General features: G+C 48.2%; 1 protein-coding gene across 5 annotated transcripts in view; it reads right to left on the bottom strand.

Annotated features, from left to right (window-relative positions):
- Positions 1-18,379, bottom strand: part of LOC118502983 — a 50,798-nt gene extending 32,419 nt beyond the window's left edge. For all 5 annotated transcript variants that reach the window (XR_004905102.1, XR_004905103.1, XR_004905104.1 and 2 more), the window contains exons 1-2: positions 18,242-18,379; positions 13,194-14,696 (exon numbers count right to left, since the gene is read on the bottom strand). Coding sequence is in view for 2 of the 5 variants with exons in the window: in XM_036035766.1 (XP_035891659.1) it covers positions 13,194-14,133 (940 nt within the window). In the remaining 3 variants the exon portion in view is untranslated. The remainder of the gene's footprint in view (positions 1-13,193; positions 14,697-18,241) is intronic.
- Positions 18,380-19,050: the final 671 nt, after the last annotated feature.

A 19,050-nucleotide genomic window follows, 5' to 3' on the forward strand; every position in this document is an offset into this window, starting at 1 on the left:
GACAGACGAGAACCTTGCGAACCCCTCCGCTGGCGAATAAGGGAGATGGAAAAAAATGGCCGCATGCATGCACCCAAAAGGAGCTGGCGGTCCATTTTTACGCACCAGCAAAACCGCAAATTGATTCCCTGCGAAAGTCACGGAATTTCGAGTGGCCACAAAGGAAATCAATAGATTTCCGATTACCATTCGTTCGGCTTGGTTGCAGACTTTGCTTGCGGCCACGATAAGCACGATTGATGCACTTATGCGATTGTGTAATGCGTCTTCGGCAGTGTCCCGGGGAGGACTGTCCACTATTAGATATTGTCCACACAGTCTCACCACAGTCAATCGATGCCGTGCGCTTCCTTCCGTTCACTTGCACGCGCGTTACGCCACCGAAAGATCGGAAGAATTTGCGTCTTGTCGCTTGTGTGCTATGTCCATGGCACCCCCGACATCTTCGGGTTCGATGACCAGTGGGGAAGATTGTGACACAAAAATGATCACTTCACGCAGCACCGAAGCATCTTCCGAATGCGTCTAAGAAAAACAGTCACCACGCGCGTGTGTCTGTTGCCGCTCGACCAAGCCAACTAAGTACGTTCGTAAGTGTCTGTACTGGGACTGCGGTTTTTTTTCTCGCCATACGCGTGTGTGTGTTTGCTTTCACTCTGTGCGGGAGGAGGGAGGATGGTGGTTGGAGAAAGGGGTCAGGAAGTGATGCCGCGTGACCAGTCTATAGACCAGGAAAAAGGCGAAGGCAAAGTGCGAAGCAGCGCCACCGAATGTAGCGCATGATTGACGACCCGTTGACAGGCATCCCACCGCTTCGTCCGAGGGGATTTTCTGCCGGGATATCGCTATTTGCGGCGCGAGAAAAAGATGACAAATTTGCCAGACAAATATAAATATATGCGGATATATGGTGGGTGGATTGCGGAACAGAAGTCTGACCTAAAGGAAAAAAAAAACACGGACTTTGAGATATGCGCCATTGAGATGGCAATTGCCCTGAAGCCTACAGATATTTCCTGGTCAAAATTCTACCAACCTCTCCGCAATCTCAGGGAAGGATCAGCATGAGGTCCTGCATAGAGTAGGCCTTGAAACAGCCCACATTGACGTTTATGTTACAGATTGACAGATAACGTCGCAGCAAATAAAAGTCTCAATTTTCATCCCAGTGTGCCATGCGAAGTTGCCGAAGTTTTTGCAGGCAATTTTTCAAACATCCCAACCAAAGTTGAGGATATCCTGAGGTTGCGTCCCTTATCAGACATCTCGTAATCTACCCTAAGCCCGCTAATCCCAATTCCACCGCCAACAGCAGCTGATCTGATGCATCAGCTGCAGTTTCGATACGGAAAACCTCAGAAAATGGACACCCATGGTGGACTAGTGTGTGTGTGTGTTTTTGTAATTGTTTGTCTAAAGTTACTGCAACTACCGGTGTTGTGCACTGCTCTTTTGTAGTTATGCTCTGTTGCATGACGCCGAATTTGGCAAGGTAGCATTGTGCCTCCGCATGTTCTGGTAATTTGAGAGTCCCTGTTCTAGCATTTCTCCCCTCGAGCTTGCAGCTTCCGAATATCGCCGATCACCTCTATTTCCCCCTTGACACACAAGGTGTGCTCTCGGAACTTCTGGATGCGCTTCTCGGAAAGCGAACCCATCATCGGTCGTCATTATCGTTGCTGCTATTATGACTGCTCGCATCCGCAGAAGTTAATGGAACGTATAATTAAGTTTCACTTTGATCCTCCAGATTTTGCACGAGGTTTCCCGATGAGCTGTGAAGCGATGTGGGTTGACGCTATTAATGGAGTGCGATACCCGTTTCGGGAAAGTGAAACGATCGATCCAGGACCGTGCTAGAACGATGTGCTAAAGTGGGGATTGATATTTGCGTCGAATCGCTTACTGGTGGCAATTAAGGTTCTAAGTCCTGGAATTAACTTCAGGAAATTGTATATAGTCAAAACATTTTAACTTCATAATTATAAAGCGAACTCATTTTATTGCCACCTTTTTTCAATCAAGAATCCTTCATTGGTGGTCCAAGACTTTACCCAGAAACGCAACATACCTCCATAACTGCACTAAATGTGTCCTTCAGGGAGCTTTTTGGAGTGGTCGCCGTACCGCTTCACGTTGCTACGCAGGTTGTAAAACAACAAACCGAAACACGGTGAGAATGGGAACGATTCAATGATTGGAACCGGAATACCGTTACAGATAAAACCCCTTCGGGATTTGAGGTGGGATTTCAAACTTTTATCTGAAACAGCCATAAAAATGTTTAATCGTTCCAGTTCCGACCCGCAACTTTGGACATGCAGGGTGAATGACTTCCACCCGGCCTATTGGCGCGCGTTGGTAGAGTAAGCTGAAGGCCAACCAAAAATCTTCCCCCTCCTGAGCAAGAAAGGTAAAAGCAAACATTGCTTCTGCAGATCCTTTCGCCGATTACGTCACGTCAAGAATGCGCGCGATTTTGCCCAGTCCAGTCGAGAGAGAAAAAACCGGTCGCGATTCCGATCATCATTCCCAGTCACCAGGAACGTCCATTTGCCCAGTCGTCCATCTAAATCAGTGGACAGGAGAATGCGATTGATGGGGGGGGGGGGGGGGGGAGGCGAGATGTGCGATGAAAGTGAATTATAGCTGTCTAGCTGATATCAATTTGTGTCTACATTATGGCTGCCATAAGTCTTTCTTCCTCTTGTTTTCGCGCCCTCTCTTCGCTGATCATCACGATCCACGTTTCGCGAATTTACGACCGTACGTGGATGGATTTGTTTTCTATTCGCAGACTCTTTTGTCGGTCGGCTGATAAGTATCTGCGGGAGGCATGCTGTTAAACATACATCTTATGCGCCATATTTAAATCATAAACGATCATCGACCGTGAACAAGCAAATATTTGCTAATGAGCTTGTGCAGGGGAGAAATAGGGCGGGTTATTAAGCTGGAAGCCGGACTTTGAAGATCATCCTTAAGCGACTTGATATCTGGGTTGATTGATTAAAGATCCATTTAATATGGTTGAAATCACATTTGAGGATTTTTTAATACGTCCAGGAATCTTCTTAGTCCATGTAAACCTCTTCCATCTATCAGCTTTCAGCATCATCCACACCAATCTACGAATCGACCAAACACAAAGTCCCAGTAATTAGCAACCACGTGCAGCAATAATTCTAGGTTAATGTGCGATAATGATTATTTCTCTTTTCACCTCCCGTTAACTACTGCACGTCCACCGACACCCCAGTGTCATTGATGGAAAACGAAACCTCGATCGGTTTTTGTCTGGTTTGAGTCCGTCAGCAAGCGACGTTCGTGCGGAGATGGAAACCGGCTGCTCGATGCAGACATTGCCGTTGGAACACACACACCAAACTGGGAACATAGTGCAGTACGATCTCTTGCAGCGGAACATGGCTAATAATAATTCAAAAAGAATATGATACTAATCTTACATTATGGCAAGTGCTTGGGTACGTTTGCTGCCGGAGATCCTGAAGGAATCTTGCCAGCCCGCTAGCGCTATGGGTAGACAGTTCGGCAGTAACATACGGTGAAGACTTCATTTGCAACATTGTAACGCGCAGAAGAGGTCACATTAGAGAGAAAGAGTAGTTACACCTTGTCTTCAGTGTGGCTACTTCATTGGACCATTCGGAAGACTTGCACCAGAAGCTTCGAGCCGCTCAACTGCTGCAGTTTCTTCCCCTCTTCCTTCTTCCTCGCTGGAACACCCGTAATTAGGTGTGACTTTGGTGAGCGTTACCGCAAACACCGATCAACTCCCAGAACGGTTCCGGAAAGGTTTCGTGTGCTTCGAAAGGTGCAAAGTTTAATCTCACGAAGTGTAACTTTATGCAGATGAAGCATCGGGCAGACCGGGTAAGCTCGGGTGTTCGTCAGGCATGAGTGAGGACCGGTTGAATGTGTGAATAAATGAGCATCACTCGTATCATCCGACTCGCTGCTTCTGTGTGCCCGTCCAAGGTCTGCAAGGCGTCCAGAGTTTGGATACGGACCCAGCCCAGCTTCGGCCAACCACCAGATGGCGCGATGGGACGATCTTTCCGTTCCCCTCGACGCTAGCGATCAATATCTGTCAAATTAGTTATTGATTTTACGCGTGACAATCGAGTTTAAGCGGCGAGCAATTAAAACTGTACACGATCGTGCGTTCGTCAGAACCGGGTAAGTTCCCACTGGAGGACCCAAATATGGACGCGCGCGGCAGGAAATTAACTGTATCGGAATAATTAATAACCATTCAGATGGATCGCTGATGAATAACGTACAATATCAGGGTGACCATCACCGGACGCAGAATCGGGTTCTATTTTATGGACTGCGTTGTCCCTGGGCACGCGTATTCTCCCGCCGTACCAATTAGGACACAACGCAATGCACGCACATTATTCGACTCGACTAATGAGCGCTAATGGTGCAAGGTTGCTTTTTAAAATGTGCCTTGCCTGTATGAGTCGCGCACGAGGGTGTTCTGCTGCACCGAAGAGGCTACGGAGCTTCCGGCTGCAACAATGTTGCAGTTTCACCGACAAAGAGCGCATTTGTTTACGAATTTTAAGATGCACTGCTTTGCCCGTCTGAATGTTTTTCTTTTCGCATTCAGTTGATACCGGGGATTACTCAGGCGGCACTTTTCTGCTTTGTACGAGCTACATGTTTGTCAACTGTTTGGTTCCTCGTGAGGGCGAAGGGAATTTTCAACGCGTGATAATCCGCTGCCGTATCTTGACTAATCGGGCCGGCGAACCGACCAGCACCCTAGGCCCGGCCCCATTCGATCCGCAAACGATTATTGAGCGATATCTTTGCGTTATCTCAATTGCTCCATTACTAGCGCTTGGTGGGGCGTGCCCGGTAGCCTCGAGTTTACCGACCTGCTGTCATCAAACGACCGTACGGAAGGAGAAATCAGAATCACAAAACGAAATTAAAATGCAACCAGGAGCTTAAAGACTTCAAGACAAGTTGTCGCGGGCAAGGATCACGTCCACCCAACGGTTGCAGCTTCCGAAGAATGAGATCGTACGACCGGTTAAAGAAAGTGTATGCAAATAAAGTGCTCCGCTGCCGAGGGCGATGAAGAGTCTCAAACATTCGTGCAAGCATCTCAATAATCGATTTTTCGAATGCACTGCAGACGGTTCGCCGTTCTGGACATACGAACAGATTCGATCGATTTGATAACCGTCGAGTCGAGCCGTGATATCCGTTCACGCGTCAGGCCGGTTTTGTAGCAGGAGCAGGAATTTAAATCGATCCTCAATCGATTCGACCATCTCCCGGTCGGTTGTTGGTTATGATCGCAGCAAGCAACAAAAAAAAACGGCCCACGAACGGGTTTCACTTTCCAGCCTCGGTAGCTACTTTGTTCCGCGCATTTTCCCTACAGAGTTTCCCCGCCGGTCAGCTGTCCGTATCGGCAAGCGCCCGATACACTCTGCTCCATCAACATCATCTGCAGCACAAGCCTTTCGGTCTTCCGGAGCCTTGTGAATGAATGCATTTGGACAGCTTTGCCCCCTTATTCGACCCCCGAATGCGTTCCCGCGCGCATGTTTATTTATGTTTTTTCGATCCGTGTGCCGTCCGTTTGGCCGTTGGTTCGGTAATGAAGGATCATAATGAGCAGCACGAAGCACGAAGGGGACAGGTTTCGGAACCATCAGGTTTCAGCTGTTGTGCAGTGAGTTGAAAATAGTTGGGATACGGTGTTTGGCGTGTGGCGTTTTGCTTTGTGTCGCTTCGCGCTGCAGTCTTTCATATTCGTCGATGATGGAGTCACGGCCAATGCGTTGGAATTGATTTTAAATTTATCCCTTCGATTTGAACTTACGCAAATGTTTTCCATCACAGGCATGGTGTGGCATTCAACCTCAAATTCGTATATTTTATCCGGATTATTGGATCTCATCCTAATGCATGAGCCTGAGAACCTTCACCGCTGTGCGTGATATATTGCCCACCAGGAAACTATATTGCAAACACTATTAGCAAACACTTTCTCCGGTGTAAGCTCATTCCCCCAATTGCAAGATGCGTTCAAGATGAAGTTTCACCACTATAAACCCTCTTTCGAAGAGAGCAAAGCTCTAATACCCTACACATTATGCAGATGCAGCATCCCTCACTCACTCCCTAGACCACACGCAAACATCTCCAACGCTGACCCCACTTAATAACCTCCCGAAAACAGAAACCTTGCTTCCCAGACTCCTCCTACAATAACGCACGACTTGGGTGGGGATCGGCTGCTAACAAATGGGTCTTTTGTTCAAGAATCAAGCAGAACTCTTCACCTCCATTGACACTTCACAAACCAAGCGAGAGTGTCAACTTACCGATGCGTACGCCTGGTACGGTATTTGACAGGTTCTGTATTATCTTGCCCGGATTAGATTGGGATATGGTTTCACTCGGGTTTACCATTTTCCCCGCTTCTGAAGCGGAGCGAGAGAACTATTATCACCTTCCACTCCCAATGGAGGCTCCGTTGGTCGGCAGTTACATTGCAGACGCAATGGACAGAAATCGAGCCCTAAGATTTCTTCTACGAACCTGAAGCTATCTCAATCGTGCACCTCAAACGGGTGGCAAATGAGTGCGAGCGATAGGAAAGCTGATCGCTAATAAGGGATACACGGATTACGGTCAACCAGTCGTGATCGGTACGGACCGAGCCACAAATTTTACGAGCTGTAAAGCATTCCCCGTTCAATGGTCACCTCAATCAGGTTGGTGCTTTTTTTGGCTCGATACACTACACGATCGTAAATCAATCGAACTCTATTAGTAAACGTCATACACAATTTCTTCAAGGAAATGCAACTCTTTCACGACCGGGCGAAGGAATTCGGTTCCAGTTGTGTTTGTCCTTGTAAACCTGGCCTCATAATGCCACCAGTAGCCGGACGCACTTGCTCTATGCTGAGCAGCTTTGGGTGTGGAGCGTTGAAACATTCCATTAGTCAACCGGCGGCTGCCGTTGTTGATGGTCTGGAGGATCGCATTACCCAAAACGTAGTACCACCCGTGGGGCAATTCGCATAATTAGGAACGAGATGAGAAAGCTAACGCTGCACGATCGGCGTGTGGCTCCCGGTGGCCTAGTAATGTAACGGCGGCCGGCAGTGTTCGATTTCTAATAAATTCAGGTTTTTATTGATTTTTTTGCTCCAAATGTGGTAGATGTTAAAGGGATGCTTTTATGACGCTGATTTGGTATTGATTTGTGATCCTCTGCGATATGGGAAGAATTGGGTACGCTTTTATAAAAGGTAACACTTCTCTAAAGACTCTTTAAGTATTTCCATATTGCAGGCATTCAAAAATCCATAATATAATAAGAAAATACAAACAAACAATAAAATTGTAATTACTGTGTTCTGCTACAAACCGAATTTTAACGTTAATCACACGTTCACAAGTCCAACAGCTTCAAACCTTACGATCCGATTTGTTTTGCATAATGTAGCCGACCATTAGACGCAGGGAGACCATATTAGACCAATGCTCTTCAGCTAACCTACTGAACTCTGACCCCACCAAACCACCGAATTTGCATGACCACCCTAAGCTATTCGGACACTAGCGTAAGAAAGTCAGCATACACCCCAAGCACGCCTAGACACACCAACACTAGCCGAACAATGGCCGAAAACCTATTCGGCACAGCAAGTGAGCAAGAGGACATTGACCGCACGAGTAGCAGTGCGTCGAGCTGTTGCCAACCGCACCCGACACCCTCGGGCTGACCGGTCAACTGTTCATATCGGTACGCACAATTTACCTAAACAATCGCACGCGGCAACCGGCCCAGACACGGGTAATGTGTGTCATCGATCGGTGCTGCCCAGATTCTCTATATTAGTAAATTATGCGGAAGTCATAAATCAGCATCGTTCGCGGGGTGCAAGAGACGAGGTGGAGAGGCAGAGAGAAAGAGGGCGCTGGAAGTGATACCGACCGGAAGGGTACTCAAGAAGACGGGATAAAGTTGTCACGATGAAGACGCGGTCATCATTGGTGATTGGTGTCTAGCAGTGGAGCTACTGAGGACCACAGTTTGGACGAGACGCTTGATATCACGTGTTCCTTGGTTAGCAACTGGATGGCTGATTAATTTTAATTTAGGGTAAAGCAGATCGTTTGCTGTACCCCAATCGGGACATTTAAAAGTAAAATCTGCATGTATTCTCACTTCAATAAATTCCAGCCCCCTTTCCATAGCGACGACCGGCGACAGTGTGGCTACTAGATTCAGTGTTTCAGAAATTGAGTGATTGTTTACCGCTCGTAAGATCGCTTGCCCGTGAAACCTGACGCGACCAACCGACGGCCATTAATAGCTTGATTGAGCTCCTCTTCAATTCCATCTTCAATCTTCCCGAGCCGCCCTCATTGCAAATTAAACGCATCATCATTATACGCTCCGCAGCAGTTTCTCACACAGTTTCTTGATCCATCTCATCCGCGCGCGGAAAAAAACCGACGTCTGCATCCTGACGTAGCCAGCCGGTCACGTAAATAGGAAAAGCATACTTTGCGTCTCATCGACGAGGACGAATCCACTCTATTTGTAGAACAAACAGCCCGACGGATGGGTAGCGTGCTGGGTTCGTCACTGGCGGACAGGGAAACCCAAACAAACACAGCCCCTTACCGGCTTGACTTGAAATTTGCAACCGTTTGACGATCGGAAGTTCACCCCCATGAAGCTCCAGGGGGTTGTTTTTTTTTTGGTGGGAGAGCACAGTGGACAGCCGGGAAAAGCCGTGACTGTGAGTGTGTGTGCGTGTGTGTTTGGGAAGTGTGAAAAATAAGCACACAGAGCAGAACAGTAGCAGACGCAGGCGGAGCGTGCGTGTGCGTCCGCTTATGCACCCCGGGCGTGATGCAGCGATGCAGCAACTGACCTACCGCACCATTTTTTTGCGTAGATATTTGTGCATTTCGCACAACGGCGGAGCTCTTTTTTTGTCCCGCCCACCCGATCGAGGTGTTGGTGTGCCACACATTCAGTCATTCACACTTCGGCCCGGTTCGGCAAGCATTATGCTGTCGCGATCTCACCAGCCCGGGATTGACAGGGCAGACATACCGGACAGACCGGCCAAGATGGGGCGTTATGGGGCAGCGGTGGTTGCGCGTTGTGGAGTGAAGCATTCCGGCTGCCCCATTCAGCGCGGTGTCATATGCTTTGAAAGTGGAGCCGCTGCTCACGCCGGATTGATCGATGTGAACCAGAAAGGCGCGAACGCAACAAATGCATTCTATCAGTTGGTGACTCCATTAGAGGGGAAGCATCCCTTTGGGCTCGTTTGTAGTGTGCGTTTCATTTATGCTGCGTCGTACTACATTGTAGCGGGTTTCGGTATGCACCAGCATGTCATCGTCAGTGAAAGGAACACTTAACTGGGGAAAAAGGTTCTTTGTGGTTCGGGGAGGTTTTTTTTGTTAAAGAAAAGCAGACAAACTTCTACTTTTCTTCTATGACATGTGAATTGGGAATGCTCTTAAGGAGTTCGATGCGTGTTGGATAGAATCTTGACTATCAGACCCGAACTCTCGGTGATTCTAGCTACCAGATTAGCGATAGAAAAAGCTTTCATCATCAAATTAAAATTCAAGTTCAAACTAAAAGGCTCCATTTTGGCTAATGAGTTGCGAAAACCGAACAAAAGTAACAAAAACTGCTCAGATACCAACCCCACAACACAGTCACCGGGATGCGTCTACGGAATGGGACAGTGGGAATTTCGCAACAAAAAGTGTTGAAGAATTTACGAGCCGCTCAATTAACATTGTTTAGCAAACGCTTCTGAGTGTTTTTCGCTTTATCTTAATGCTAGCTGGAGTTTGTTTTAAATATTTTAAATTCCTTGCCAAAACGGGTCGTTGACACAAATAACGGTTGGCTGCGGTGTTGGTTCTTTTGTGCAGCTCAGCTGTTCTTGTCTGTCGTTTGCTGGAAAAAAATAAAACCCGGGAAGATGTTTCTCGGAGTACTTCTGCATGATCGCGTCAACAAATCTTACTAAGTCGGGAAAAAAATATCAAATTGCTCTTTAGGGATTTTCACTTCAACTCAACCAAAGCATTATCCAATCTATCTCCAAATTTGACACAGACAAGAGATGTCAGGGCTCTCCATTTCTTGGCCCGCTCTTTTCCGCAGCGAAGCTCTAACCTTTCCGGCATCAATCAATTATCGAGTCAACCAGCCGGCGATACGAGCGATATCAACGTGAAATTGCTTCCATCGCTCAAGCATTCAGGCGAGCGTTGCAGTCCCTTCATTCGCCACTTCGTTGACAGCGGGATGCAATAATCTGCTCACCATCTCTCGTTGGCTAAGGGTACTACTAATGCTTCACCCGTCACCGAGTCACTCAAGAAGCGTTAACCCACCTTCGGGACACTCTTATCGTACAATCGTGCAAGCCCTGCTGAATCTGTTGAAACCGGGGTACGGGTGTGAAATAGTTTTCTTCTCACCAAGCAACAACCCTTTGGTGTAAGGAAACGAGTTTCGTGCCCAGACATTCCTGGCGCGTGTCACACGAGAAATCCACACAGCTCCACAGGCCCACCAGGGGGGCTACCTTCCAACGGTATAAACCTCACCGCATGGTAAATGCATTCCCTCGCCGATCGATTCCGGACGAAGGGCCAAATTATTGAGGTTATTTGGCGTGTTTTTGGGAGTTGTTTCCCCCATTTATTCCGGGTTCGATGATGTAGAAACGATAACTGCAAAACGCAGCCCAGGAATCCGGAACACTAAACGATCTCCCCAAGAAATGAAACATCACACTGAGTTCAACAGGTTCCGCAGCCGTTAAGGTGCGTCTGGTAGGGAACTCTCATGCCGCGTAATCTTGAAACAACTTGTAGGGTCCGGGATTCTTCAGGTGCTCAAGGTCCGGCAAGGTCTGTGTGGTTTTAGTGAAAGTTTCCGGGAAAACTAAACAGATTCTACGCGATGCTTTGGGAAGAAGTTCTCGAACGACACGACGGAACCCATAAATCATGGTACGGTTCTCCGATATGATTTGTTGCGCCGAATCCAAGGCCAAACAGTTTTACAACCATTCACTCAAGCCCCGGGGAGAACGTTCTGGTGGAATTCATAGCGTGCTGACTGTCTTTGGAGGCAATAAAAGTTGTGGAGTAAGCAAAACCGCGGGAATCAAACCGGTGGGCATTGGAATTGCCTAATTGATAACGTCGATCGTCGTTGATCATAAATCAACGGGCAAAAGAACAATCCTCGTAAGTCGCCACGTAAGAGTTATTTTGATTCTCCACTTGATCGTCATTTCAACAACAAAAGCTCAGTAAAAAGTGCTAACGAAAATGGCGCCTTTCTTCACCAGACGTCACATTGAAGCATCATCAAGCCACACCTTCATCCAGACGACCCAAGCTTCTCGGCCGCCCAGCCAACCTATCCCATCCAGGTTCCTGGTCGAGATTTTATTGATGTTCCAGTTTTTGCTAATGAGTATGCAAACACGTCAATCGCTCATCAGCTCGATCGACATTTGGGCTGATTTAATTCACATACCCCCGAAACGCAATCGATCGTTGCCGATCGTCGATCCGTTGCGATTGCTTTGTTTGTGCGATTCATTTACACAGATACGGTGGCGTGTAGCGTTTGTAAATAATTAAATCGGTAGCTCGGGATGGCGTACAATACGGCACCGTTAGACGAAACAAAACCACGCACATAATGCGACGATTTAGAAGGAAGAGAGAGGGAGGAAAAAACAGACCATTGAGCTATACCTTCAAAACCGACGATACATAGCAGCTGCGCCGGAGAACATAAATGCTTTGGTATTGAAAGCGCGCCTTTCATGATAGTTCACGCCTGTAACCCCATTTCACAGCCAGGTGAAAATCAGTCACAGTTAGCAAGGGTGTAGAAATTAACAACTTCCCAGCGGCCACTACCCACTCCCGGTTATGCTATGGGCAGAGTTCAACGGTTTTGGGGGCTGTACGCGAGAAATTCCTGGGATCAGCCATCACAACGATCGTTCCAGGTTTCAGGGAGTGATGTCTAGTGGATAATTCTACTTGGCTAGTACATCCTACCCCGGGTGCCTACTGTCCGGAAGAGCTACAACCAAAATGACAAGCCTCACAATACGGACTCCTTGGAAGCATCAGCAGCTTGCTGATGTGTCATTTCTTACCTACATCTCATCTGACAGAAGCTCACGATTGCCGATCCCCAACTCTGCCGGGATCCAAACACGAATCCCCCCTTAATGAGCTTCGCAGAAGCCGATTAGGGTGAATGGCAAATAAAAGTCCCAATTCTCCTGACAGCTATAATAGCTAGCAGGCAAAACACAGAGACGGACGGATCATCCCTCGAAATGTTGATGATTGGATAATTGATTCCCATTCTGCATCGGTGTCACTTAACATGATCAACACCAGAGATTGATGATACCTTTCCCTGCAAGCGATGCGGCAAGATATTTGCCCGGCTCAGTTCATCAGGATTTCCACTATCATCCAGAAATTGCGAATTTAATTAAGAGATCAGAAATGCTTCAAGCTAATTATTTATCTGCCTCGTCGCCGTACGTTGAATTTTCCCCACGAAGCGACCCATCTAACGGAACTCGCTAATCTATCATTTCCATTCATGGAGTCGGCCGATTTATTGGCAAAATATGAAAATATTTTAGCAAAACAACCTCAATCCCGGGGATCCTACGATCACGCGGGAGAGCAAAAAGGCGAAATGGAACCTGTTGGCAGACAAAAAGGTTTGCGTGGCTGTTGATTGGCGGGAAAGCTTCGGGTTCGTCTTTTTAATTCGGTAGTATCGAATATCTTGCCGGTGGATAGTGGACGAAGCAGATGTTTCGAATTGGGCAAAACTTCAACAAAAAATGATCGTAGCTTGATCATCTACGTTAAAGCTAACCTTCATCTTGTCCCAACACTGGAATCAAACCCCCATTGTGCTCTTGGGCGGCCTTAAGAAGGTCAGATAAGAGTCGGCTTTAAATTAGCGCACGATCACACGATCAGCCGGGGGCTGTCTTATTTGTCTATGCAAAACCTCAAGATATTCAAACCAAGATTTTGTGTGTGTCCTACATTGCCAACAACAAAAAAACAAGGATACTCACTGTAGTCGCTGAGATCGTCGTACGTGCCGTTGACGGTTCCGTCGGGCAGCAGCTGGATGTAGCGGTTCTTGATGAACAGCTGGATCTTGCGCGTTGCACCGGTGATGTGCGACAGGTTGGCGGAACGTTCGTTCCGCTCGAGATTCGATTCATTGTTCCGGTGTTGTTGCTGTTGCTGCTGTTGATGATGATGTCGGCCGCCACCACCACCACGCCGCCCATGCCACACACCCACCGTACCATTGAGCGGTTGGCCGGGAAGTTGATGCTGGTGGCGGTGATGCTGATTGCCGGGCAGTGCCTCGCGTCTACTTCGCGACAGTGCATCGCCGGATGGATCCGTGTCATCGAACCTGGCGTGAACACGGCCCGGCACGGTATCCTGCGGCCGGTCGCGTACCGTTTGCGCCGATTGGGATTTATTTTTATCGATCGGTTCTATTAAATAATCACGCGCGTCGGCGCTATTTTCGCGCGACGGTAAATTTAACTGCACCGCTGCACTCACTTCACTCTGTGTTCGTGCGCTCGGTTCTAGTGTTGGTGATCGTGGTTGGGCGATCGGGCTGAGGGCACGCACCAGACGGTAAAACTCACTGACACGCCGGCTCTTCCGGCTCTCCGATTCCGCCGGTTCCTGCTCCTGCTGCTGCTGCTGCTGCTGCCCTTCCTGTTGCCGTGCACTGCCCAGCCCGATTGGGACGTGGTGCCGTTTGGGGGCGATCGTACCCTCCCCGGTCGTCCACGGTTGCAGCGGTACCGGTAGGACGGCGGCGGCTGGATGTGGACGGGCCGGTGGCACAATGTCCCAGGGTGCACGGGGCGGAACCGTCGGCAACGGTTTGGGCATGGTGGCGCAGCAGGGAGGCCAGACGAGGATCACCAGCAGGAGGGCGCCCAGCAGGGCCAGGGCCCTCCGACGAATCCTGCCAAGGAGCATGAACCTTCACCGGCCTCTCGTGGAGCGACGTCCACGGGCACCTGCACACACTCACATAGATACGCCTCGCGGCCTCACACGCACACACGCACACAATCACACACACACAATCACTAAGAAACGTAAGGATCAAGGGAAGCACCGACCGCACTCACTTCAACACTTGCACCGTTACACTCTGGCGGGGCCGGTTCGGCGAAGAACTGGCCAAACTGGGGCCGAGCTCTGGTAGCTGCACCTGCGAGTTGCACTTGCTGCCGCACACTAGAAACGTCCCGTGCGCCGACAGATCGCGTCCCATCATCCTTCGGGCGGCGGCCTTCACGGACCCGCAGGAACGCACCAATGCACGGAATGTTGTCGTACACGCCGGTCTGCCACCGTCCACCTTCGCCCCCGGACACCGTACCGTAGCGGGCGTGAATGGTTTCGGTTGGACCCAATCCTACGGGCCATAGCACGCCAGCGTACGCACCGCCAGCATCCGTTTCGCTAATCCGGTGAGCTTATACTGCTCGGCGGTACCGCTATTGTTGTTCGTTGCTCACCAAACTCGCAAAGCCCTGAAAGAAAAACGAGAGACAGAGAGAGAGAGAGAGAGAGAGAGACAGGAGATCATTGAACTAGTGCGTCGGCAGGAGGTTTGGCTATTGGTGGCACAAAATCAAATAAACTATGCTAATGGAGAGCCCAGACCGGGAGGGTAATCTGCATATTTTCTTCCCAAAACCGACCAGCGACCGGGAATTCCACGAATTTATTTGGAGAAATGGGGTATCGGTAGGTCGCCCGGTTGGACCAATCGACGGCCGTTTGCTGGATGCTTTAGATTTTGCAGAGCATCCGGGGTGTGTTTTCACGGCTGGCAGGACCAGGACCAACCAGAGAGAGAGAGAGAGAGAGAGAGAGAGAGGGGGGGGAGGGGGAGGGTAGGACTTAGTAAACGGTTTTAAAAACATATTTCTTTACACGCAAATAGCAAAGCGTGGAAAGTGTGAAGAAACACAAATTTAATATGCAAAACACAGCGGCAGGAAAATTGATTAAAATTTTATCGATCTCCGAACATCCCGCTGATAAAAACTGATCTTTACAAACGATTACAGCGATAGCTCATAACTGTTTCGCCCGTAAAAATTTAACGACATTTTACAATCGCGATCGAGTTTGATGAAGGTTAGGAGGCTGAGATATTCGAACCGGTTGATCCTCATCTTTTACCTCATCACGTAGGTGTTAAGCAAACATAAGTAAACAAATAGGCCGATGAAAAAAATTTGCTCACTTCAAATTCAAACACATCAGTCCGAAACTCAACTGTCAGGGGCTTATACTTTCACCCTCGGCTGCTTGGCGATTTGGCAGCCTTACTTTCTCGAAATAATACACCGAACACATATTGTTCAGCGCCAAACAGAGCAGACAGAAGCAGCAGAAGCACGCTTCGAACGAGCTACAATTTAAATTAATCACCCGCGCGATCGTAATCTACCTGCGGCCCGATGTAGATAAGTGGCGAAGATCGCCATTTTCATTGCCATCCGCGGTAATGGTGGCGCTGTCCGTGGCGATAATTAAGTGCATGACGTACCGATCGCACACACACAGTGGGAATAAGGATTCGATCAAGAAGGGATCCCAATTTAATGTCGGGCGTACGGCTCAGTGTGCATGATCACGCGCGATCAAGGGTTGCAGCAAGACGCGCTCGCTACTGGCGCGAGTGAGAGAGCGAGCGATATGGGAGAGGTCATTGGCACATAAAGATACATTTTCATTTATCGCGCCGGGTAACGCGTGGTCCGCCCGCGGAATGTCACTCGAAAATTTGCGCGTGCACTTACCAACACACAACACCTCACTGCCTGCGTTATCGTTATCACGCTTGTGCTCTTGTCAACCGGTGTGTGTGTGTGTGGCCCTCCGTTGGTCCCTTCTCCACGCTGCCACCCTTTATCGACCGTTCCAGAAGATATGGGACCTATGGCTACACAGTCGCTCCAGTTCTGGGGCCCGCCTGATTGTCAAAGCCACCACCTGCAAGGGATGACGATCCATCATCGTGTGACAGACGGATGGAAACTCGTGCGTGAGATTCAAATGATGAGATTTCGCTCTCTCTCTCAGTGTGTTTATAGACCATTTCCGAATAGAATTCACAGACTTTAGATGTGTTTCCTTAAGTAAATAAAAAATGGTCCCGTCTCAACGTCTACGACTTAAATTGGGTTTGTTTTTCTCTTTCGCTCTCTTCTAGCGATCTGCGTCACCTACAACACTTGTTTGTCGAAATAATCGAGACGATGTTCGCACAGCATGCGAACACAAAAGGGCTGGCTTGAAGACGACTCACCACTCAACACATTCCTAAGCGAGGTAAGTGAAACAAATTCCGCACTGCGAACAGACTGATCTGCTCTGGGGCTCAATGGGGGAAAGTAGTAACTGTTCGAACCGACTGGGCGTTAATTGACTAGGTGTTTATGTATTTTTGCCTTATAGATTTATTTTTGGATTCAAGATAACGGGTTAAAGGTTAATTAAGGAGCAGAACACCATTCACCGGATGCGGATTAAAGCCGAAGAAAGATCGCCTCTCCACGATCCACGTTCGGCAAGCGTAATTGACATTTAAATTTTTGTCAAATGATCCTCACAATCTCTAACGGTGTGGTTTCCGCACCGTGCCAAGCCAACTCTCGCTCGCTCGGTTGCATAATTGTTGCAAACGGTGTGTACGGTCGGCTTCAAGCGATTCTCTTGCCTACGAGCCTGGGGCCTGCTGCCAGCAGACGAAGCATTGGCGGAGCAATGAGCTGCGAGTAATAATTTTGACAGAATGATGTCAACCAAAACTACTGCGAATTGGGATTGGGAGGACTCCGAGAGAATTCTTAAGGGGGTTTATTTCTTGCAGGATAAAAATTGCTTATACACTTTAACTGTTTATTGAATCATGGAACTGCTCCAAACAAAAAAAAACTTTCACTCTCAGCAATATTCTATTAAACCACACTCAAATGCATCCTCCTTTTTTGGCCAAAAAATCTGCACTCTAACTGTAAAAAGAAGCAGGAAGCTGTCACAGCAAATAAGTTGAAGCTGGTTGCGATATGTTTTTGCCGTGTGTTCAACTGTGTCCAGGATAGTGGACATAGACACCGGTCGCTGTACACAGGCATTGTCATCTCTGCACGCCATCCGGACGTCTCTGGAGCGAGCAAAAAGGAAGCAAAAAAAAAAAGGAGGAATGTTTGTCCCAAACACGCAGCGGAAACATCGTTAAGATGAAGATGCGGAAAACATGCCACTAGTGAAATGTAAAAGTGTCTTCATGTCGAGCAAGATGCGCCCTGCGCATCCCGAGATGGTCCCCCTTCCAGCTGTGGGCTAACTCCACAAAAAAAGCGGAGGGCGCCGTCTTGAGGAGTGGTCCATTTGCTTCTTAAACATAGAAAGGGGTACATTTACCAGCAAAACCGTTCGCTCTCGCCACCGGGTAAGTATTGGCTCGCACACAACAAACTTCAAATCAGTTACCGGAGTTGCGGAGAACTGGAAGAAAAATGGCCAAGACGGCGAACAAAAGAAAACAAACCAAGTCTCTCCTGGACAGTGAACTGGAGAAGGAACCGAGGGAGCAATCTGCCAAACAACTTTTGTCGACATGTAGAATTTGTGTGTGACCTCAGCCCGGCAACGCATGTCACGCGCACGCCGACCCGTTCCTGCTGACTCGCCTTATGGCTTAATAATCCCGTTTGGCGCGGGGAAGCGAGCTCAATTGCATTAAACGCTCCAGTGCAGTGATGCATCTTCCCTTGGTCGGTGGGTTCTGGGGTGCGTGTTAAAATTAGTCGTCATGCGAAAAAAAAAAATGGTGGCCCATTTCACGCCCTTAAGCGCGAAGATATGCGTGATGGTTGAGAGGTGATCTCACACTTTCGCAAAAGATCACCATGGCAACACGTGAATTGGAGGGTTGGTTTGTTTCTTCTCTCGATAGTATTATTGTATTTTAATTGCAGGTTAAATTGCCTTTAACACCGAATTGCACTGCAATGAGCAGTCGCCGGGGACAAACATCACGTTTCCAGTCACATTTTACCTTTGATTCGCTCGTTCTGCTCGTTCCGTCGTAGTCGAGATAACGCCGATTGCACGGGGCAATCATATGACCGGTTCAACCCCGCTGTTTTTGGTGGTGCACTTCGTTTTTTCTTGTTTTGTTTCAACTGAACAACTCGTGTGGGACTTTAATTTAAATTTTTGCTTGTACAACACACTTAAGCACCCTTTTTTTCTGTACAATAATTGCCCTTCACCTCACCGTAACACTTAGTTTCGTACACTTATTGATTCGTTTTAAAATTCGATAATTATTGTATGCACTATCTGTAAGAAAGGATGCAGATCACTGATCACTATTGGTACTTTTTACAGGAACTTTTTTCTCACTTATTGCACTCACAAATTTCATCACAGTCACATCGCTTTCCGTTGCTCGAACCGAAATCACGTGAGTCGATAAGGGTTTCCCGATTTGCACCATGATGATTGTGCCGAATCCGTTGATTATTTGCACGCCAAAAAAAAAAACAAGAAGAGCTAGCAAAAACAGTCACCCCCAATCGCAACAATCCCACCATGCGCCCCTAAAAGAAGCGAAGAAAAAAAACCCACCCACACCCCTCCGATAAGTGATAAGATCTTGTTTGGGGGTTTTTATATAATTGTGGCCAAATATTGCAGCGCCAGCGCCTGGTGTGACCCCTACCCCAATTAATAAAATGCAACAGCATTTGGATCCATCGCGGTTCCTTCGTACAATGTTTGCCTACGATAGACAAAAGACCTGTAGGTTCCCCAAGCCCCCGGTTTCCGTCCCATCAGCGCGAGTCCGAGTCCGACAAGCAA

Source organism: Anopheles stephensi, chromosome 2, assembly GCF_013141755.1.
Source record: "Anopheles stephensi strain Indian chromosome 2, UCI_ANSTEP_V1.0, whole genome shotgun sequence".
NCBI lineage: Eukaryota > Metazoa > Arthropoda > Insecta > Diptera > Culicidae > Anopheles > Anopheles stephensi.